The sequence below is a fragment of the Lates calcarifer genome, linkage group LG12 (genome assembly GCF_001640805.2).
Source record: "Lates calcarifer isolate ASB-BC8 linkage group LG12, TLL_Latcal_v3, whole genome shotgun sequence".
Lineage (NCBI taxonomy): Eukaryota > Metazoa > Chordata > Actinopteri > Centropomidae > Lates > Lates calcarifer.
This window is the reverse complement of record NC_066844.1, coordinates 25,421,632-25,444,497: the sequence shown is the minus strand read 5'-3', so window position 1 is coordinate 25,444,497 and position 22,866 is coordinate 25,421,632. Positions and strand designations below refer to the sequence as shown.

Sequence of the window (22,866 nt, the reverse complement as noted above, 5' to 3'; positions counted from 1 at the left end):
TTTGGAAAATGTAAATTAAAGAATACAGTCAGCCGCTGACGCAAAAACTTAGTCACTGCACCTAAAATCGTTTTGTGTTTATGATACATTTAGCACGTCTCCTGCACTACCAGCGAAGATAATTTATTCTTATTTTTAAACAAGGCATTCTCACACAGGAGACGTTTAAAGTGCTTTCCAGACTGATAAAACAGCACACATAGAGACAACACACATAAACACACATACCAAGGGCAGGTGAGAAAATTAAGAACAAGCTAATCTAAACAAAAGTGTCTTTAGTTTATGCTTGAGAAATAGAGAGTGGGTGTAGGTGTAAACCTCACATCAGCAGGAAGGCTGCTCTGTACTTTAGGAGCATTAACACTGGATGCTTAGTTGCCAGCTTTTGCATGGATACCTGCTCTACCACCTGAGAAATTGAGGTCATTGTAGTGTGGTAATGCAGCTTGGAGGGAGATCAGACTGATTTACCAGAGAACAGTAACATGATTTGGACTAAAAATAACACTAGACTTAATGATGATAAGCAGCTATGACAGCAGTCTCTCCAAGTTGATCTTGATACCGACTCAAATTAATGAAAACATCATTACATCATCGTCGTTATACTGCATCATCATCCAAGAATGTCTAAAGTTATCACTGTATTTGTTGTTGCATGTTACTGTCAGTTAGGTGAAACAACCAGCTTGGAAACACTGGATACACACAGTCCCGTAATCAGCCACTCTCTGTCTCACTTTTTCCCCAGAGAGCTCAGTTTGTCCTGGCGCTTGTGCTGCTGTTTTAAAAAGATTTTTGTTGCATAATTATTTAAACAGGGAACTCCCACTGAGGCCGGTTCAGCAATAGCGCTCCGCGATACCGGTGGCTTATCAGCAGCAAGTACCTTGAGAGAGTTTAGCCTTCATGCCCTGCAGTCAGAGGCAGTTTTTATCCAATACAAACCTCATCAATCTTGTGCTTGACTACACTTTCTATTAGTGATAAACATAAACTGTTGATACTGGCTTAGGTGGGTGAAGATAGAATTACAGCGTAGCCGTGATGTCTCGCTTGTTCAGTTGTTTCTCTGGGTGTTTGACTGTGTAATCTGCCCCAATCATTTAGTTCCATATATGGGGAAATGTGATGGTATGTTGATGTGTGTTGATTATATTGTTACAAGTGCTCATCTGTCTGTCTGTGGTTTATTGTGCTACTGAGGGACAGAGAGCGATTTCCATTATATTTTACTATTATGTGACATTTTCATGATGTTACATGATCTTCATGGTGCATCTGGGCATCGTGTGTTATTTTCATTGTTGACTTTATTTGTGTTTGTGTCAGGGGCTCAAAGCTGGACACGGTGGAGGTGCTGTGTTTCAGGGACAGGACTCTGCAGGGAAGCCGCTCCATTCAGCACAGTGTCATCCTCCAGGTCCGACTACCTGAACTCTCCAACGACTCAGGTAAGCTCCTCTCCTGTACACCTTGTATTCTTGCATGTCGCGGCATCTCCTGTGTCTTTGTCTGTACATGCATTTGCACTTGTTCATCTGACTGTGTGTGCACTTGTGTGAATTTGGTATTGTAACTGATATGAATCCTCAGCCTCAGTTCACTCTCCACTGAGACTGTCTGCTTCCTTTCCAAGCCACACTAATCTCACACAGCTCCTCCATTATTCTTTTATCTGTTGAGAAAGGAATGAAAGTAATTTAAATGTTAATAGCAGGCTGGGAAAAAGGAGGTGGCTGTGTGATCTTTGAAGGTTTTGGAGAGTTCAGATGAGGTGTCTTTGTTTACCTCAGTCTACCTCCTCAGCACATTGCGGGTTTTTTAATTAGCTCGAAGACGAGACGATGTATTCATGCAACAAAAATTGATTTGGCTATTCTGTTTGGTTTTGCATGGACAAATTTGGTATTGTTTTGTAAAGAGATTAACCAATCCACCTTGGCCCAACTTTTCAGATACATCAGGCTCAGCTCTGCTTAAAGACGAGATGACACAGACTTTGGGTAAAAAGGGAGGAAAATGTATGCATGTCTGACTTCCTGGATAAACATCCATATCTCTGTCCAGAATGGAAATGAAATTGTACTGATAAGCTCATGCTGCCTGTTTAAATAGTTAAATTGGGTGCTGCAGAGTGTATTTTTGGGACAAGAACAAAAAGAATGAAGAACTTAAAATACATCCTTCAATCCTTCTGCTTAACATTCTCCTGTATGACTGACCACAAGAACTTTAGTTTCAGATCATATGACTTAATGTAATTCTTCAAATCTTTCTCATTCTTTTCTCTCATTTTTGCTCTGTGGTTTTGTTAATGTCACAGGACGAGTTGTATATTTTCACACACTCACTGTGTGTGGCATGTTATCGATGGACTATTACTTCAGGACAAAGTAGTTCCAATTAAAACTGTTCACAGGATGGACTGTCCAAAGTAAATCTAATTTTTCAATGCTGCGAGCACCATCAGACTGAATTCACCACTTATTTTATGCTGTTAATGTGTTTTTTTTCTCAGCATGTCCTAAGAGTGTAGGGTGGGAGAAGAACCCTAAGGGGGCCATGGGACCCAGGATGGTCAACCTCAGTGAATGCATGGACCCAAAAAGGTAAGAACACACACGGTTGTGTTGCAGTATAAGAGGATCTGCGTTAGGATCTGTGGGTCCTCAGTTATCTTGATTGTCTGTCTCCAGGCTTGCAGAGTCATCAGTGGACCTGAACCTGAAGCTAATGAGATGGAGGCTGGTTCCTTCCCTGGATCTGGACAAGGTGGTCAATACCAAGTGTCTGCTACTGGGAGCTGGGACTCTGGGCTGCAATGTAGCCAGGACTCTGATGGTAAGGATGGAAAAACAAAGAGCTGGGTACACTGGAATTTGATGCACTGTTTAAATATTTTTTATTGTTCAGAGGAGTCCACGTAAAGGTTTTGACCACTTATGTTGCTATGGAGCACTGTTATAATGATATTTGTCTATGGTGTAACAGCAGTGTTCCTCGGACAGAGCTGAGACAGAATATTCATGAGAATCCATGAATTACTCAAAGTGTCAGATATTGTTACAGAAGATTGGTATTTTTGAAACAAGGATGTTTGCACTGCAGAAATAGTCTGTCCTGCTCCAGTGTCTCCTGCCTGTGAGCGAACTCGACACTATTTAAATAGACACTTAACACTGAATGACACTTTAATTTTCCCCAGACTCTTTAAAGCTGAACCAACAAAGTGAAGCAAATTTAAGAGCTAAATCAAAAGTTAAAATCAAAACTGTACTCTTGAAGGAAACAGAATTTACCTAGGAAACAGTCCAACCTGGCACTTTATCAAAAATAGAAATGAAATAAACACAGTCAAAACATTTCAGAGGATTAACCTCATTGATAAGCAGCACCGTGTCAGGACAGGTGGGACAGACGAACTGATCTGCAGCCAAACTACTAATGATTTATTAGAATCTTATCTCGTCCCTGGCAACCCCCAGGCCCTGCCTGACTTTCACAGGCTGAACAAGGCACAGAAGTGTACCATGAAATTTGCTGTATACTGTAAATAGTTTACCTTCTCTCGCCTTATTATTTACATCATATTCCCAGAGTTTGTATCGGACTTTACTTCCATAAACCTCATCCTCTCCTTGGCGGTTGTTATGTAATACTCTCCAGTAACCTGTGTCAGATTATTAACCTGATGTTTTCTCATGGTGTGAACATTTATTTTGATTTATAACACCATAATTCAGGATCCCATTATTTGATCCACACATTTCCCATGAAGATAATCTGGTAAAAAAATAGGAATAACATCAGATCAGATCAGTTTTACAGCAGATGTACAGTTGTAAATCATCTTCAGACATGGACAAACATTCATTTAATTTGCTAGTAAAATGTAGAACATTGAGTACATTGCTTTACTGTTTTGAAGTAAAAAAGAACGATTTAAGTAAATGTGTTTTTAATGTTTTGTTGCATTGTACAAAAGAAGAACTTTAGTTGAATGACTGCGCTGCAGAAAAACTATCCCATTGTAATGTAATTGGTAGTGTGGATAGACTCAGAACAGGGTGATGTTAATGAAAAGCAGCCAGACTAACCTGAGGTTGTGTCGCCTGCACGCTGATGCATCCATTATTTCAAGATGAAGGGTGAACTGCACAAACTGTTCATTTTGAAAAACACACTTGTCACACGTCCTCCCACTCATTTTCACCGAGGCTCCGTAAAAACGCAGCAGAAGACAAGGTTCATGTCGGGAAATGGTGGTTAAGTTTTTCAAAATAATGTGATTAAAAGGTAGGAATTGTGTTTTTCTTTCCTTTGTTCCACAGGGATGGGGAGTGAGACACATCACATTTGTAGACAATGCCAAGATCTCGTACTCCAACCCAGTTCGACAGCCGCTCTACGAGTTTGAGGACTGTCTCGGAGGAGGGAAGTCCAAAGCCATGGCGGCTGTCGACCGACTCACCAAAATCTTTCCCGGCGTGGTGAGTCAAATAAATATAATAATATGGAATATCGTAGTTATATATCACCTTGTAAGTGAGAATCGAGTCTCAGCTGAGACAGTTTTTTTTTTGGTTCTTAAAATGAAATTCAGTGGTTTGAGTGCAGATGTTTACAGCTACACCGACATTATAATAAACTGAATATTTTGTTTATTCTAGGCTTATAATCATATTCCTCTTTGACCGGTCATGTCTGAGATGTGATGGCTAAACCATGCAGAAAATGAAGAGTCGTGTTAGTTGCATATTAATGCAAGTGCTTTCATTATTTACTAATTAATAAGTGGGTTTTCTGGGAGATATATTTCCCAGTATTGCTAAAATAAAAAGCAGCTAAACACTCACTGCAGGGCTTTATTTTGGCATGAAAGAGGGCACCCATCTCTTATTAAGCCACTTGGAAACGCATAGAGTGAATGCATATTTATGATGTGAACCTGTGTGCTGCTGCATGCTTGTTTAGTTCTAAAAGAAGCTGTAGGCGCTTCATGATGAGATGATTCATGATTTCCTTTCTGCTTGCCCTCCCAGCATCATGCAACGCTGTAGGATGAGGAAGGTCACACAAGTTAAAACTCAATAATCTGCTTGGTAAATCCAAGTTTTCCCTCTTTAGTTTGCAGTGTAAATACAGCACTCATGTAAATTAATATGATCTTGTAAAGTCTAACAAAAATAAGATTTGCATCTCAAACACAAACAGGTGGCAGCTGAACAGAAGTGGCGTGCTGTTCTTTCATTCAACTGTAAATGAAGAAGTGTCCTTTAGCACAACATAAAGCAAACATCTGCATGTTTTAGTCTGTTTTCCTGGCACTCTTTTTTTATCTTTTATTCTTACTCAAAAATAAAAAAACAAAAAAACCCACTCACATCACTCAAGACTGTATCTCAACCACACCTTTTATATTGGCCCTGTGTTGAACTGTTAAAAACCTGGCTCATGGTTGAACCTAACTGCTGACCCCTGCTGTATGATGTTACAGCCTCTTGTATGTGGTTAGCAGTTATTACATCTTCCAGCTCAGTGGTTCCCAACCTTTCTGCAGCCCCTTCCATGAAGCGGTTCACCCAGAAACTCATTTTCCCCTCTCAGATTGTCTCATTTAAAGGCCTGAAAAGGTGAGAGCGCAGAGTCTGACACCTACGTTTGGAGGTTCTCACACTCTACATGAGTATTTCCATTTTCTGATACATTTAAATGTTGTATTTTTTACTTTGCCACATTTACTCGACAGTTCTGGTCTCTCGTTGGTTAAGATTTGGGTTTTTACATATGACAGTCACAGTTTTTAATGCTGTGAATCTTTTGAAGCATCAGGTTGAAGCTTTGTGAATCCTCGATTTATTTTTGGGTTTCAGATATTCCCTTTTTAAAATGCATCACCTGTATCATGAAAGAAGAGCACAGTCTTAGTAATGAAATGTTTACACCCTCTGGGCTCCCAGTCAAGTTGCGAGTTTTAACTTAAAGTGACTAAGAGCTGCATCACAGAACTCTTTCCTCAGCTCGCCTGTCTCGTCATCCGCTCGATCTCACAGTCTGAATCACTCAGCGCCTGACTGGTTAAGCTGTGATGTAATTTGCCTCGAACTCGGTAAGATTGAAGCCTCGTTTTACTGACCCCGTACGGCTCGCAGTCATGACTTGGTAATAAGTTGTTCCTTAAATGAGATACAGTGGACCAGGATGCACAGAGACACACACATACACACAGATAATTGTCATGTTATCAACTCGATACCTGAGCCTCTCTCAGGTCTCTGTTTCTCTGAGTCTTGTTGTTCTGGGGGAATAAAATAGAAAGTAAAGAACAGAGGTTTAGCACTTGATGGATGGCTCTGAGCTGTCATGATGTGTCTAGACACTGTTTGTCTACCTCCTATACAGCTGCATCCATACCTGCCCTCCTATTTTTATCAGTGTGGGTGTGTGTGTGTGTGTGTGTGTGCCTGCTTCTCCCTCCCTTTTTCTTGTTTTTCTACAAACACAGGGGCATCAGGTGCCAGTGTGAAACACAAAGGGAGATTTGAATATTGCGAACCGAAAGCACAAAAATGCATGAATTGAACTGTGAGGACCTGGTTCAAACGGGGTCAATACGCTGAAAATGTCAGAGGCAGATTTAACATTTTGTCTGTGGACAAATACTGTCAAGTGACATTTACAGGGCAGTTTGTAGTGTAGGCACCGATTTCTTTTTTTCTCTCTTTAAATTTTGTCAACAGTCAGGTCAGAGCTGGTTGAAGATATCAACAGTGGCATTGTTGGATTGTCATGAAATGCTGTTTATCTTTTCAGGAAAGGATTTTTCCACAATCTGAATTTCCTTCTGTCTTTCTCGGCCACTTGTTGAGTATGTTTATTGTGGAAATTGGAATATGATTACTATCTCCGCAGCCTGAAATCACCCCCTGAATGCTTAGCAACACTTACGTCATAGTGAAATGTAAATTCAAGACTTGGTTAACAGCTCCCACTCTTGAAATGTGGAGAGTGAAGTCAAAAGATCCACTGATTCAGTAAAAGTGGCATTTCTTCTTGTTAAGATCTCACACCTCATCTTTGCCCTTTTCCATCCTTCTCTTGACTATGAAATTACTCTTGACATTTCCATTTTCCTGCCCGTCGAGCCTGCAACACCGGAGATAGTCACAGTAATACAAGTTTGGCAGTGGACAATAAAAGACTTTAAGTTATTGAATCCACAGAGGCCCTGCTTTCCCCATTTCATTTTACCTCGCCATACTTTTTTAAGATTTATTTTTTCCCTCATGGAATTAGAGGTGCTGGTTTAAGGTTTCCTTTTCATACTCTACTATCGACTTATACAGGAGAGCCGGATCCACACTGGCTTCAAGTCAGCTGTGGCAATGATGTGATTACACAGTACACTGAGGCAATGTTTGGTGACTGCATCTACTATGCTCTCACTTATTTGTCTAGACTAGTATGTCAGACAGCCAGCGGTGAGCATGCCAAGAGGACATATTTGGCCCACGTTTTGTTAAGATTTCAGCTTCTGGCCTCTCATACAGGAGCTGGACAGATTTTGAAGTTCTCGAAATGTATTGAAAAGAAGCATTTTCTGCATTTTTCATTGCAGAAACCAGTGTCAAGTTATGGATATATAGAATATTCTGAAATATTCTACTGAAGGGCCTGATTCAAACAGTGTTGCATTTAGGGAAGAGTAATAGCAGCAGCACTTGTGCCACCGACAGGCGATGAGGAGACATTCCCAGCATACCCCAGCCTTTCAGTTTGGACATGTAGAAATTATGATATTAATTTGAAATCCTTCAGTCACGTTGAAATAGAATGTTCTTTATGTGTGTAAATTTTCATGTTTACAAATGCACAAGAGCAAACATCATCGTTCATTTCTCCACCTTATTTTCCATTCTCTTTCAGAATTCTGAGGGTTACAATATGAGCATCCCCATGCCTGGTCACCCAGTGAATTTCTCCCAGGCCACTCTCTCACAGGCCCAGAGGGACGTCGAGCAGCTGGAGAAACTCATTTCAGAACACGATGTGGTTTTCTTACTCATGGATACGAGGGAGAGCCGCTGGCTGCCCACGGTGATCGCTGCCAGCAAAAGGAAGGTGGGAAGGAACATCACTTCACATCACGTGGCCACATGAGTCGAAATGAATAAATTAATGCACACATTGTTTCATATCTGCTGTTACATATTATTTCAGTTGATATTCTGAATTAATATTCATCCAGAGTCGTGTTTCAGGCCACTTGACAAATGTAAGCTCATAACTGACACTCTTTATTTTAGAGTCTTCTGTCTCTACCAACTTATCTCTACCAGGCCTCCAGACGTCAATACCCCAGGAAGATAGCAGATATTTCTATCTAAGATATTTCTGCTGTTTGGTTTTTAGAGCTTTTTGCCTGCTGTGATGGAAAACATCTCTATGAGAGTAGTGTGACAGTTATGTCCTTGTTTTATCTGTAATGTTACTTTGTGGTCACAAGTATAAACAAAACCATGTTTTATTCATGATGCAGAGTTTTTATAGCAGCACTACGGTAAATAAAAAAGAAAAATCAAGGCTGAACCTTTCAACAGATGAGTTAGGATCCAACAGACCTGGAGTCACGGTGCAGCACTATGGCAGGAGACATTTAGACTTTGTAACATTATTCTTGTTTGACTTTTAGGTGGAACTTGAAATTTGGAAGCTGTTTGATTTCTCTTCCAGGAAATTGAAATTGCTGTTAAACACTGGCTAAACTTTCTGTTTATCCCCTGGAATTATATTAGTTGCCAGGCAATTTGGATTTATTAGACGTTGTGTCAGGAACTTGTAATGCCTCCAGTCATTTCACCGATGCAGCTCTTATAACGCTATATACAGTTAAGTGTTTTTGGGCAGCTGATTAGGTTTCGTTTTGGCCGCGAGGCTGTTTCAGACACAAATTGGCTTCACAAATTATTTCCATTGCTTTTCTGAAAGTCTAGAGGCTTTCAACAGTTTAAAGAGCCTTTTCATGTTTCAACTCACTCATTGTTTGTGTAAAACAAGCAAAACGCAAAACATTTAGTTTAATTTGATTTGGTTGAAATGTGCTGTGAGTGTGTTTAGGAGAAAAACTGGGGCCAAAACTGTTGAAGATCTTTGATTGCCACTGCTTTGTACTTACTGTTTAGCACCATGACTTACCATAATCGCTGTCTCATGCTCTCCAGCTGGTGGTGAATGCTGCGCTGGGCTTCGACACGTTTGTCGTGATGCGCCACGGCCTGAAGAAACCCCCCGTCGGTCAGAATTCATCTGTAGGGGCTGCAGACTCTTCCCCTTCCTGTTCCTCCGCCTCTTCTTCATCCTCCACGCCGGCCGGCTCCGCACCCTCCCTCCCAGGATCCTCTCTGTTCTCCAACATCCCGGGGCACAAGCTGGGCTGCTACTTTTGCAATGATGTTGTGGCACCAGGAGATGTAAGACATCAATACATACGCTCAACCTGTTCACTATTTTCATGTCTTTGAAACAAACAACTGAAAACTATGGAAACACAATGACAACCACAGTTCAGGTCGAATTCTCAAAGATATTTTCTCATTTTTAAAGCTCCTGTAAGTTTTGTCATAACCTGGAGAGCTCGAATCATTTTAAAATCCTGGGTTTAAAGGGGATATGAATGGGGGTGGAGGTGCCTGACACAACCTTTCTGCTTTTGAGAAACACATTTTCTCACCACCCACCACCCTGCCTGTGTCCATTTTTTGTACCTCTGACACTCTTTTGTTTCTCTTTTTGGTCTTTTTCTCCCCCGTGACCTTTTGATGTGAGTAATTAATGAAAGCCCATTCACGCGCTATTGAGAATCCACAGCCGAGTTATTAGAAACTGCGGCATTCAGCTCTGACTCCTGCTCTAAAGGCCATATGGGTCTGGCCTGTTGTCACGGTTTATAGAAATATTAACATTTGAATTCAAGGCTCAGCCTCTCTTCAAATCCTAAATGTTAGTTGTGGATTGGAGTCTGGTGAATGAGGAAATGATTGAATAGAAAATAATGTCAAGTAATGTCAATGATACAATTGATGCAAAATGGTGCAACAGATGTTCAAACACATATCACCTGCCACTGATCAGTCAAACAAGATGATAATGTAAATTTAAGCTGCTAATGTCTTTCTTTCTTTCTTTTTTTGGTCAACAGTCTACCAGGGATCGGACTCTGGATCAGCAGTGCACAGTCAGTAGACCAGGCCTTGCCATGATCGCCGGAGCCCTGGCTGTTGAGATGATGGTGTCCATTCTGCAGCACAGTGAAGGGTAAGTCATTAGACTTAGAAAGGTTATGTAGGTCAGTTATTAGGAATCACAGTTGAAAGATGTGCTGTCTTACAGTAAAAATGTTATGTTCCACAAAAACATAATTAATCGTGCCCTTTTTGCTTGATTAAAAAATGCAAATGTGCACTTTAATTGAAGGTTCTCCTGTTTATGTCTCAGCTGACAGGTCCATAGTTACAGCGAGCCTCAGTCTGGTTTAAACAGATATTGCATGGAATTACTTGTCCTGATGTTTACCTGCACAGGACAACAAGTCCATTCTCCTGCTGCAGCCTGAGATGTACACCTCTCAGGACGGTGCAGACAGAATAGAAATTTTGGATATTTGGGACATTTTGACCCAGGCTCTGCAAGGTCAGTCACTCACCTGCTGTAGTGAGCAGCCCTGATCACCAGGACACGTCTAACATCCAGGCATCCACAGATTTATGCTGGTACCTCACTCCAGGCTTAAAACCAAAGCAGATTGTGCCTTTGAGGTTGTGGCTCCTAAACTTAAAGTAAGCTTTTCTAGCTTACTTTTGCTTTTTGATGGCGCAGCACTGCAGCTGAGGTCTTACTGCACCACAGGTGGTGTCCCTGAATTTACTCGAAGCCCAAAAACTTTGTGTTTACTGCAGGAGCTTTGTCATGATTTCTGGTCCTTCTCTTACTTTCATGCTTCGAAAGCTCTAACACTGTGATCTAGTCAGCCTTGAAGTTCTCTTGGCAATCTGCGCCCGCTCGATATTTTCGACTCTTAAGAGTGTTCTTTTTTTTTTTCCCCCAAACACACTGATGGGGATGTTTTCATGCCTATTAAGTGTGTGTTCATGTGCACGAGTGTGTCTTTGTGGAAGTGTAATTGTGTGTGCCTGTTTCGGTGAAAGTCATACTAAAGTGGATGCTTGCTGAGCCTGATAAGACAGCCATTTTCTCTCAGTGTTCTGAGATGTTATAAGCCGTTACAGAGCTGCTCTGCCTATCCTGGATAAAAAGCTTAGAAAGCAAAGGAGAGAAGGAGGGAAGGAGAGTTTTCATGTACTCTCTGTACCTCTGTCGTTGTGTGGCTCCTTTCTCTACAAGATCTCCTTCTCTTCCATCTGCCCTCTCTGCGTCCTTGTTTTCACTTCATAGCTGTGTTTACTCCTGTCTGCCATCTCTCTTCTCTTCTCTATCCCTTTCCAATGCCCTTACACTGGCTTTCACATGGAATCTTACTTGGTTACAACCATGGGCTTTAGAAAATTGTCACATAGGGATTAATGTTGCGGCAGTTTGACAGACATTTCTTACTTTGCAAAACCGCTCTCAGCTCAGTGTGAGACGTGATACTGTTGTTATTGTTATCCAGAGAGAGTCAAATCTTTTAAACCTGGTTAGATTGACTGGTAAGCTGAAGCTTTTAGATCTCACCGAAAACTTTTTAAGTGTTGAAAGGAACTGGACCTCTTAGTTCCCAACACAGGTTTTTTGACAATACATTGTGTCTTTAGGGAGGGCTCTTTTTTTTCCAAATGGTTAGAGTGCTATCATGTGTGAAAAGGCAAATGATAGCACAATCATTTTCTCTCTCTCTCTCTCTCTCTCTCCATTCAGAGGCTATGCAGTGGCCAGCAGCAGTGACGACCGAATGAATGAACCTCCCACGTCTCTGGGTCTGGTGCCACATCAGGTCAGAAACACTCACTCAAGCATCCACGTGTTTATACTGAGACCACCCACTCACCCCCCTCCTGCTGGCCCCCCCCGCGATAGATGCCTGTGTTGGCCGTTAACTCATATCTTTGTGTGATTCTCAGTCTAAAACACTGAAACAGCCTCTTTATTATATTTCTCCTACTGACGGGGTTGCTATAGAAATGAAAGCAGTTTTCTCTGGAGAGAACAAAAATGAGAAAACAGTGGCCACATAGAACAGTAGCTACAAACAAAAACAATAAAATGTGCGATTTAACTAATAATAAAAGTTCATTTAAACAAAAAAATACATGCCGTTGCATTGATAAATTACTGCAAAGTGCGATGGCGTCATTTCAGTGGCTCATGATTTCATGGCCCACAAGAAAAAGAGTAGATGCCAATTTTCTACGTTAACCAAGCATCTCTGATGGATACTGAAAGAGTTCTGGAGGAAACATTGCTACTTGGTTTTGTTTTTTTTTTTTTAGAACAATCAAAAATTTACATCCTGAATTTGCCAAACCATCCATGTTATATCCATTACACAGTATATATACATTTCACCATGAACAGAGCAGGGAACAGCAATAATGAACTGTAGAAGAGAGATGATTGCACATAAAGACTGGGTTAAAGTCTATTTTAGTTCTGTTCTGCAAGTGAAAAGGCCAGGTTCTGTTACTCTGTTATTACGCACACCCAACACACAGAGAAAGACATCTGTGTAAGGTAATGCTGCAACACTGTCTTACTTAAAATGTCATATTTTTGTAGAGACTTCTACCTCAGTTGTTTGTGTGGCAACTCAGTTCACTGGTATGTTTGAAGCTGTACTTGGTAGTGGTGCTTCACGTAATATTTAGTAATATTAATATTGAATTTTTCTCCTTTGAAGATGTGGAGTAGCAAAATATTAGAACCATGTCTCAGTGCAGCACCGCTGTTAATGTAGAATCAACATGTTTCTGACGGTGTCAACAAATGAAATTGGCTAAGATCTGATTCATTTGTCTAAAATGAAATGCATTAGGAACAACTCAAGATTCCAACTGAAAAGACTCAGGCCTTCATAATTAAGAGAGGACAGACGTTTGTGCCAAGAATAAGAATCCCATTAACTGTGAGAGGAAGATGTTTTGTGATATGCAAACTTTGGCTGCAGATATTCACGTCTTTGTGCATTATCTATTGGAATGAATCCCATTCTGTCTTTTATGAATCAGGATGCTCGAGAGTAGAGATGGGCCAAGGATAAAGCCCTGTGGCTCATCATAACAGACCATAACTAGATCTGAAGTAGCACTGTTGTGGACAGCAAAATGAATTTAGTCTAATAGGTCGAGGAGCACCACAGTCTTGGTCAGACAAGAATTAGAGCTTAATATACAAACACAATGTGTAGTGATATCAGTGAGTTTGTTGCTGTAGCTAATACTCCCAGAACTATGAAGATGCATTTGTGTTTGTTGTGTCTGCTTGTTGTGCTTGGATGTGTGTCATTTTCTTACAGTGTGTCCTTAACTCTATTTGTGTGTTTAAAGGAATGATGAAGGCCACAGGCAGTTTTGTGGGTCCTTCTATAAACGACACTGTATTTATAAACTTATTGGCAGTTTTATTTGATTGGAAGTGAATATTCAGTATGAGGTCAGAGAGGTGACTCGATAGTTTTCCCAGTGAATTTCCGAACGGCCGTGAATCTAAAGAAAATCTACAAAAAGTTTCTGAGTTGACCTGAGACCTGAAGGACAGTCCTATTGAAAACTAAACAGTAACAGCGGAAGGCAGCAGCTATTCAAACTGTGTCCTCTCGCTTCCTGACTGCTGTCTCATACTTAAATATCTCACCACCTCCATTTGCATCATCATCAGTATTCATCACCCTGAGAATCTGAATTTTTGCCATTTGCTTGACACCTCTGCTGCTCATGGTATTTCAGCCAAATAATGCAGAGAAAAATGGCATGCAAATGGGATGCTTTACGTGTTTGTGTTCATATAGGAGGAGAGAGAATGAAGGCGAGGGAACGAGATAATGATGACCAGAGAAATGCAGAGTAAATAATATGCATGAGAGTGTGAATATATGTGTGTGTGTATGTCAGGTGTTTGTATATATTATGGCTTGGACGCCTGTTCCACCAGTAATCCACCAGGTTACACATCACACACCAGCTGAGCAGTTTGAAGCTGGAGGCCGTGTTTTCTGTGGTGCCACAGTGACAACCTGTGGTGATTTATAGAAACTACATCTTATTTTTTTTTATTTAAGTGATGGAACTGAGAGAATGAGGTTTAGCTTTTACTGAGAACCGTGACCCATTTTTCTCTCGTGAATGTTTCCACTTTCACGTTTGGGCCCTGAAATTTTTTGCAACTTCCAGGTGCATGAATAAAGTATAATCGCAGTGAGCAGCATCGCACCCAGAAACCCGCTGTATTTATTCACAGTACGCACATACCTGAACTCCCTCACTCAGTGTACGCTCTCTGTAAAGGCTGCGCAGTCTAATGCACGCCTAATAGTCCGTTCATGTCCATCTCACTTGCCCACACTCACCCACTGGATCTGACTCACTCGTCCACTCACCCTTTCATTTGATCATTTATCCACTGGACATGTTTGCTGTGCCAGTTGTCTGCTCACATTCATGTTATATCTGCTCTGCCTCTCACTGCAATCAGTCTTTCAATCCCTTTTATCCCCCCCTCTTTGTATGTCCTTGAATATGCCATTTGAATTGAATGATCAGCATCTAGATGGGGAGATGTAAAAGACAAGAAGAAATGAATGGGGGGAATAAATGAGCGTAAAGGAATGAGTCTTTAGCTGTTGTGCAGTTACCACACACAAATAATAATTAAAAGACCTAAATGTCCCATGCAAAAGCCATTGGCCTTTAATTTCCATCCCTGTTCACTTGCTGTGCATTATGTGGTAATTGGTCACAAATGTTCGATATATTTGTCAGTTTCACCGCCAGATAATTGTAGTCAGGAAGTCATTTCGTGCTTTGGTCTATGTGCGTCACCAGAAAAATATAATGGGTGAAGCTTTTATTAAAAAACAGGAGGATGTGGGTATAAGAGACAGAGGAGGGAGGCGAGGGGGAACATACTGGTGATGAGTGGTGTTTCAACACATGATGCTTAAAAGTTGCCGGTGTGTGTGTGTGTGTATGTATGTGTGTGTGTGGAAAGGGCTCTTCAGTCAGTATCCAAGGCCATTAACCATAATTACTGTAGCCATAAATAGGAGTGAAGGCTTTCAGAGGTGAGAGATTTGTCCTGACTGAAAAGGTTTTAGTCTCTGCGGCACCAGATGGCGCTCTAAGCATGACTTTGAAATGTGGGAAACACAGGAAATCAAACTGCTGCTTAATTTTTAAATGTCACATTTAATGTTTACTGCTCGACTACTGTTACATTTACTTTTGTTTATGAGTAATAAAGGTATCAAAAATGCTCTCCCGCTCAAATTAGCGACCTTTCTGTTTAGAAGACTCCCTCCAGAAAACTGCTTATTTTTCTCCTTACTTGTGTATCTGTGGTTGGACATTTTATCTTCACATAATTTAGATGAACAGTGTTTTTTTAATAATGTGTTTTTTTAACACGAGTTTGCCCCTTGTGATTGCTGAGGAGCGATCCTGCTCCTCTGTTTCGTGTCAGCTTTGACGTGTTGCTTTCTCCTCCACAGATCCGAGGCTTTCTTTCGAGGTTTGACAACGTCCTGCCCGCCAGCCTGGCCTTCGACAAATGCACTGCCTGCTCGCCCATCGTAAGTGAGCGTGGTGAAACATTCAAATTATGTGTTCTCAAATCCAGTTTAGTAACGAGGCAGAGTCCAAATTTGTTAGAAAGACTGAAACATAGATGCAGATCGGCAGGTTCTGATTTACTTATCAGATTAGATTCTGTTACCATGTAACAACATTGTTTTGAAACACAAATTGCAGCCTTAGCAGAGAAGGGGGGATTCCCATCTCTCCCATTTCCACATTGTTAAGTCAGTGGAGCTGTTTTGAAATGTTGTTCCTTGCAGGAATACTGAACACACACACACACACACACACACACACACACACAGAGCAAAGCTGGGAAAAGCATATGGTAACAATCAGGCAGCAGTTGCTCATTGATGTCAGTGACTGTCGTATGAGTGGAATTAGCTCCCACCGCTGCAGTGTGTGTGCATGCATGTATGAAGATGGGTTGTTGAAGGGTTTGTGTATCCACAGATCGTCCAAGTGGGGTGGGAGAAACTGCCTTCTACCACATTGCCGTTGATGTCCACGGCCAAATGTCCAATCAGTGCCCCAGGTGGCCCTGCGGTTAGCAGCGTCCAGCAACGTGATTGGCTGGTGGGAGAGAAAACCACAACTTAGAAAGGGAGAAAGTAAAAAAAAAAACAATGGGGGAGAAAAGGCAGAAGGGTGGGGGGAAGAAATAAAGAGTGGAAGTGCAGGGCTGAAGAAAGGGTGTTGTGATGAGTGGAGGGCTGGTTCACTCCCTCTCTCTCTTTCTCCCCTGATCTCAATGCAGTCTTTGTGTCTATAAAGAGGTCATAAAGCCCCAGATCTATCACTTTCATGTGAAGACAGAGCGAGAAACCAAGAGTCAGAGGGGGGAGGAGGGTGGGTGGGTCGGTGGGAGGGGGGGTTGGCTAGCTTGTCCTCTAAAAGTTTAAAGTTTTCTCCACCTACGCTCCTTCTGAAAAAAAAAAGAGAAAGAGAGAGGGTATGAAGTTCCACCCCATCTTAAGGTGTCATGTTTCTGCCCGTGTGACTGATGAGATTATTCGGTCTGCACAGAGGGTTCGTATGGTTTGATAGGGATTGGCTGAAGCCTGTATAGTCGGGAACAATGAACAACATGATTTAGGAAAGACGATCCTTTGCTGAGGCAGGGATAAAGGTTATGTAGTGAAATTGGTGAATATTTTTCAAAGCAGTTAATTCCACCCACACGTCTTCTCCCTCTCTGTCTTGCATTTGCTTATCTGCCTCTCGCTCTTTTTCTCCTCTCCATCAGCCTTCTCCTGTTTCATCTCTTCCCTCCATCTCTCAGCTCTGTCTTACCTTCTCTCCCTTCCCTTCCTGTTTTCCCTCCCACATAGCTCTCCTCTCTTTGTGTGTCCCTCTGTCCATCTATCAGTCCGTTCACTGTAATGTGTGTGTGTGTCTGTCTTTGTCTTGTGTGTGTGTGTGTGTGTGTGCGAGTGCATGTCTGTCTGTGTGTACTCCTGCTGCAGTCAGCTGTGTGCTGCCAGGTCACTATGGAAACAAAACAATTCAGCCCCTGTCTGGGCTGGAGCAGTTCCTGTAGAGTTGGGGCTTTTCACTCTGCGTTTGTCTGTGTGTGTGTGTGTGTGTGTGTGTGTGTGTGTGTGTGTGTGTGTGTGTGTGTGTGTGTGTGTGTGTGTGTTTCCTAACTCTTTCTGGGGCTGCAAGCCAATAAAACTACAGGCCAGAGAGTAAATCACAGCTGACGTGGCTTTGTCTAAAACCGTGCCAGACACCTCTTACTACAACTACTTGTACTAACACTACCAAATATGCTATCACTATTTATAGCAAAAAAAAAAAAAGCTACAGCACACAGTGTTGTTGTATTAAACATCTGAATAATGTTAAAGATTAAAATCTAATTCTGTGCAGGCAACTTTTTGTTGTATTTTTCTATCCAGCACCTGTTGTTTCCCATTGATGTTTTGTACATGTGCACACAACTTTAAACCTTTGAAAGAAATGTAGCCGATTACTCGACTGACAGAAATTATGAGAAATATAAGTGTTTATTGAGGAGTATTATCTTTTCTGTTCAACCAGAAACATTGCTATATATCACTACCAGACTCCATTGACAAAAACAGGAATTTTACCTCGCAGAACGCAGGAGCTGCTGGAATACCACTACCTTCCTCAGTTAGTTTGTTTGTGTTATTGTGAGCTGCTTTTACTTATGTAAAAGGATCTGAATACTTCTTCCATCAGTGAAAGTCACACAATAACACAACACAACTAACTGATTGAGGCGGCTGTATTCTACCAGCTCCCGTATTCTGCAAGGCAAAATTCCTACTTTTGTCAATGGAGTCTGGTAGTGATTTAACAGCAGGTTCTGGTTAAACAAAGAGGATCTTACTCTTTAATAAAAAGGCCTGTCACCGTAGGAATCCCGTCCATAATGTTGTCAGACACTTATGATAACCATCTGAGCCTGTCAGCACTGTAGTGGACGTACTTTGGCTTTGGCAGTTGCCCCTTGGATTACATTGCAGCAGCCTGGTACGCCATTCTTACTCAGTGATGCACCGATTCCAAAGATTTTTGTCCCTATCAATCATCTACACCCAATAACATGAAAAACAAGGTCCAGGATAAAAAGTATCAGACATACTTTTAATTTTGTAGCAGACTGGTGTATATAACATTTTGCACCAGAGCATTGCACAGTCAACAATTAGACAAGTAGATGAATCGTTTAGGTCAAAGATCAAGCAAAAAATGCTTTTAGCTTCTCAAATGTGAGGATTTGCTGCTTTTCTCTCTGTTATATAATTGTTTTTGGGGTTTTAAACAGTTAGTCAGACAAAACAAGATATTTAGAGTGTTCACCTTGGACTGTGGGCAATGTTTTCTGATGAGTTATAGACTCAAAAAACAACAAATGACAGTAGTAATTGTTAGCTGCTGCTTTAAGACATGTCATAGTTTTTTAATCTGCCAAGTTGTTATCAGTCATGAATGTTTTATGCTTTATATCAGGAGTTATTCCCACACATTTTAGAAAAACTAACTATATCTTATTTCTTAGGAACTGTTTTTCATACACTGTTGACACGTATGCGTGTACAGCAACCACTGTGTGTTACCCACACACACACTTTATGAGCTTTTTTTCCTGTGCAGTGTGCTGTTTCTCTGGATACCAAAGGGTCTAAAATGGTTACTTAATGAGTCAGTATGTGTGTTTTTTAAGGCAAGTGTCTAACCTGGCGTGATGACCATACATTTTAACAGGGGAAGTCAAAGCCACTGAGTCACCAGGAACGTTTTACTCATAGTACTCAGGGTACAGTAAATGTCACATAATTTCAAAACCACTAACTAGAAACATTTAAGCATTTCATTCATAGTTGTGTATCGGTAAGAAAAAAAAAAACATGTGTTACCTATTACCTGCTGTGTTTTCTTACATCCTCATCACTATTACCAGTAACACTACATCTGTTACTGCTGTGTCTGTTTATAGGTGAAGTTAAAGCCCCTTTTTAGCCACCAAGACCACCCCCGTGTTTTCTTGATATGTTTAAGGATGCGACGCACAAACATCCACAGTATGGATCCACAAACAACTTCAAAAAGAAGACATCACCACTGTCAAATAAAAGACATTTATGTGGCTTTATAAGGAAGGAAGCTCTGGGACAAGTGCATATGTACGCACGTGTATCCCATATGTGTGTGTTTATATACATATGTGTTGCACACCATGTCATCCAGATGTTGATAACTCTCTGCTTGTGTGCAGTTTGAATGAATCAGGTATTAGATGCTTCATTCCTCTGGTATGAACTTTCCTGACCATTTTAAGAAAGTTTGGGATCAGCTTTATGAGGAAATATGAGTGCTGTTCCACTTAATAATAATAATAATAATTAAATAAATGTTTCTAGGCACAGCTTTTCGGCCCATCTGCTCTGAATTTCGCTTCACGGTCTCTTATGTCAAGTGTAGGAATTGACATATGTGAATGATGTGAGTGTGTTTTTTATTTGTAAGTGCAACTGTGTGTCTGTGTGCGCTGCTTGGAGTGACTTTATTAAAACTATCACCAGATCATCACAGTTATCGAGTTTCTGTGCCATGAGCAGCCATATTTCAACAAAGTGGGTTTTGGCCGTTGGCGTCTCATGTAACAGATCCCGTAACTGGAAGTGAAGAATCAAAGAAATAAAAGTGAAGGAAGGAAAGAAAAGAGAGGTTGAAAAGATGAACAAGGGACACGTCACTGTGTATTGTGTGCGGTGTGTCTGGCTCCAGGACTAGACGCCAGGTCAGTCTGCGAACATGCACTCGTGCAAACACACACACACACACACAGGCGGCGATGCATGCAGAGTGTGTTGATGTCTGAGGCAGAGGTAACCCTACACCTGCAGAGGAGGGTCTGTGGGCGTCCATGAAAGGCTTGGCCAAGCTTAGGAAGGTAGTCGAGGGCAGAGGATCTATGTGTGTGTGTTTGTGTGTTTTGGAAAGAAGGTGTGGGTATTCGTAGGAGATCAAAGTAAACATCTCAGCATTGCAGAGGTGTTGAGTTGTGGTGTTGCAGAGGACCAGAGCGACAAAGGTGCATTTTAGGAAAAAAACTTGTATCTACTTTTAAGAGAAAGTTGCCCATCTGCTGCCTCGTAATGTTTTTAATTTACTCCTTTTAAGCTGAGATGCATTAGCATGACTCACCTCTCCTCTCCTGAGTATACTCATCATATTTAAAAGGAGCTCTCACCAAGCATGTAATGTTTGGTGAAGAGAAAACACTTTCAGAAATGTCTTGAGCAAAATGTAATATTTTACTTGCAAGTGTAGTGTTGTTTTTTATCCTTGTGCCTTTTGTAGTTTCAGGTCTTGCACCTGAAGACAGAAATGATAGAATTTACTGTTTCAGGTTACTATTAGGAAATGACGTTTATATTTCAGGCCTCCTCCATTTATAACATTTACAGATAGGTGCCTCAGTAACACAGACAAAGGTCCTCCTTAAATACAGACAGTTGTTTATATATTGATTTCAGTGAAAAGTATAAGTGTAAAACTCTACAGTGTGATACTCAGAATGGACCTTTGTCCAAGACATTGATCTAACTGTCTGTAGTGAATATGCTTCAGTCAGAATGGATGCACTGTTACTCCGGTGATAAACATTACATTTCCTGTTAAATAATCTGAAATTGTTCATTGTTCACTTTATCTTTTTGTGCAGGTCCTGGACCACTACGAGAGGGAAGGTTTCAGCTTCCTGTCCAAGGTTTTTAATTCTTCCCACTCTTTCCTGGAAGACCTGACAGGGCTGACGTTGTTGCACCAGGAGACACAGGCGGCAGAGGTAAATCACACCCTCTCGCACACCTGCGCTGTACAGGTAGAGACATGTACACAAAACCAGGTGAAGCACTCAAAGTGGATAAACTTAAGTATACTTGACTGGATTTGGCTCTCTCTCACATGTAGCTGATTCAGACAGGAGGCCAGCTCCAGATATCCAGTCAACATATCATGTGGATGTGTGTCCAATGGGGCAAGGTAGTTTGGGGATGCTGTGACCAGAGTGAGAGCTGTGACTGTATTCTTCACACAGATGCTCAGCGAGAACTGCACTTGTCACCAGTGTTGTGAATTTCATGGACAAAGTAGGGATAATCCACTTTTAATCCCTGATGTGGTCGGATGGCACATCCTACAGACAAGTTCTGACAGTCCACAAAAGAGACCCTTCGCCTGCTGGAACCATGACCCAGACCTGAATAAGGGGGGAAAAAATGGCCTCTCATGGTCCTTTGGGAGCTGAGTAAATTATACAACCCTGAGAAATCAATACAGAATTATTCATATGGTTTGAAAACAGCTTTGTCCTCCCCTGGAAACTAAAGCCTTTTGTGGGAGTTTGCTAATTAAACGTTTAATGTGAGGGACACTGTTTTAATTCAAAAGCAGAGATATTTTTGTCCCGTAACCTTCCTCCGATTAGTGTGTTGCCATAGCACCTCACAGTTGATGTCTATGGAACAACGAGTGGCGTAAAGTTCCAGCAAACATCCAGAATACTTTAGTGGTGGAATATGGGTGGTTTTCCTCAAGACTCCCCTCTGACATGAGACAGAGGGAGTGGAGGGAGAGACAGAAAATGAGCGTGCGTGGGTGGTGGTGGTGGTGGGGGGGTTGGGGTTGGGGTTGGGTTCTGGTCCTGCCGAGCTGTGGGAAAATCCCACGTACTTTCTCCCCAAATGCTACTCATAACACACAGATGGAGGAGGGGAGGAGGGGGAAAGCGTGGAAGCGGGAGGGATATGAGGGAGGAAAAAGGAGTGTAGATAAGAGAAACAGCGATGGGAGGGTAGAAAGAGTGGAAGAGAAAAGAGGATAAAAGGTGGAAAAAGAGGGAGAGTTATAAGAGAGAAGAGAATTTCAGCCTTTTCTGTCTTTCCCCATCTTTTCTCCTTTTCTATTTCACCCTCCTTCACCCTCCCTCTCTCTTCTCTCTATCCCTCATCCCCCTCTCCTGCTATCAGTCTACACCTCACTCCCTATCGTTCTCTCCATCTCTTGCGTTTGCTCCTTCCCTCTCCGTTCACCCCACCCCCACCTCTCCCCCTGATGAAGTGCGTTGAAGAGTCTGGCATAGTTCCCTTTCTCCTCAATCAGAAGATGGAGAGATTGTTTTGATTGCTCAGCCCACTAGCGCCAGAAGTCTTAGCGCCTGTTTCCTGTACACAGATTAGCTATTCTGAAAACTACTGCTCTTGGAGGACGTCCCCTTTGAGTTTTTTTTCCCCCCGCAATTCCAGGAAGGGACAGAAGTTATTCTCTCGCTCGTGAAAGCATATTATTACTTATTTCATGCGGGAGCCCACTAGAAACAGACTTGTGGCTCGCTTTGGGTCTTGACCCATATTTTAAGAAGTACTGGCCTGAAATAATGATAATTCTCAATGTAAAAATTAGGGGTTTAAAGAGCCCTTATTGGATACCTTTTTTATGTGTACATATTGGAATTGTATACAGCTATGAGTCACCACTGGATCATGGTTATCACTTCCAGTGGCTTTTTTAATGACTTGTTGCTTTGAGAAGGTTTACC

General features: G+C 41.6%; 1 protein-coding gene across 2 annotated transcripts in view; it reads left to right on the top strand.

Annotated features, from left to right (window-relative positions):
- Nucleotides 1–22,866, top strand: part of atg7 (ATG7 autophagy related 7 homolog (S. cerevisiae)) — a 49,638-nt gene that overhangs the window by 5,533 nt on the left and 21,239 nt on the right. For both annotated transcript variants that reach the window (XM_018686875.2, XM_018686876.2), the window contains exons 9-18: nucleotides 1,336–1,457; nucleotides 2,525–2,615; nucleotides 2,703–2,847; nucleotides 4,338–4,496; nucleotides 7,933–8,127; nucleotides 9,228–9,476; nucleotides 10,205–10,320; nucleotides 11,920–11,995; nucleotides 15,704–15,784; nucleotides 20,992–21,114. In XM_018686875.2, the coding sequence (XP_018542391.1) occupies nucleotides 1,336–1,457; nucleotides 2,525–2,615; nucleotides 2,703–2,847; nucleotides 4,338–4,496; nucleotides 7,933–8,127; nucleotides 9,228–9,476; nucleotides 10,205–10,320; nucleotides 11,920–11,995; nucleotides 15,704–15,784; nucleotides 20,992–21,114 (1,357 nt within the window). The remainder of the gene's footprint in view (nucleotides 1–1,335; nucleotides 1,458–2,524; nucleotides 2,616–2,702; nucleotides 2,848–4,337; nucleotides 4,497–7,932; nucleotides 8,128–9,227; nucleotides 9,477–10,204; nucleotides 10,321–11,919; nucleotides 11,996–15,703; nucleotides 15,785–20,991; nucleotides 21,115–22,866) is intronic.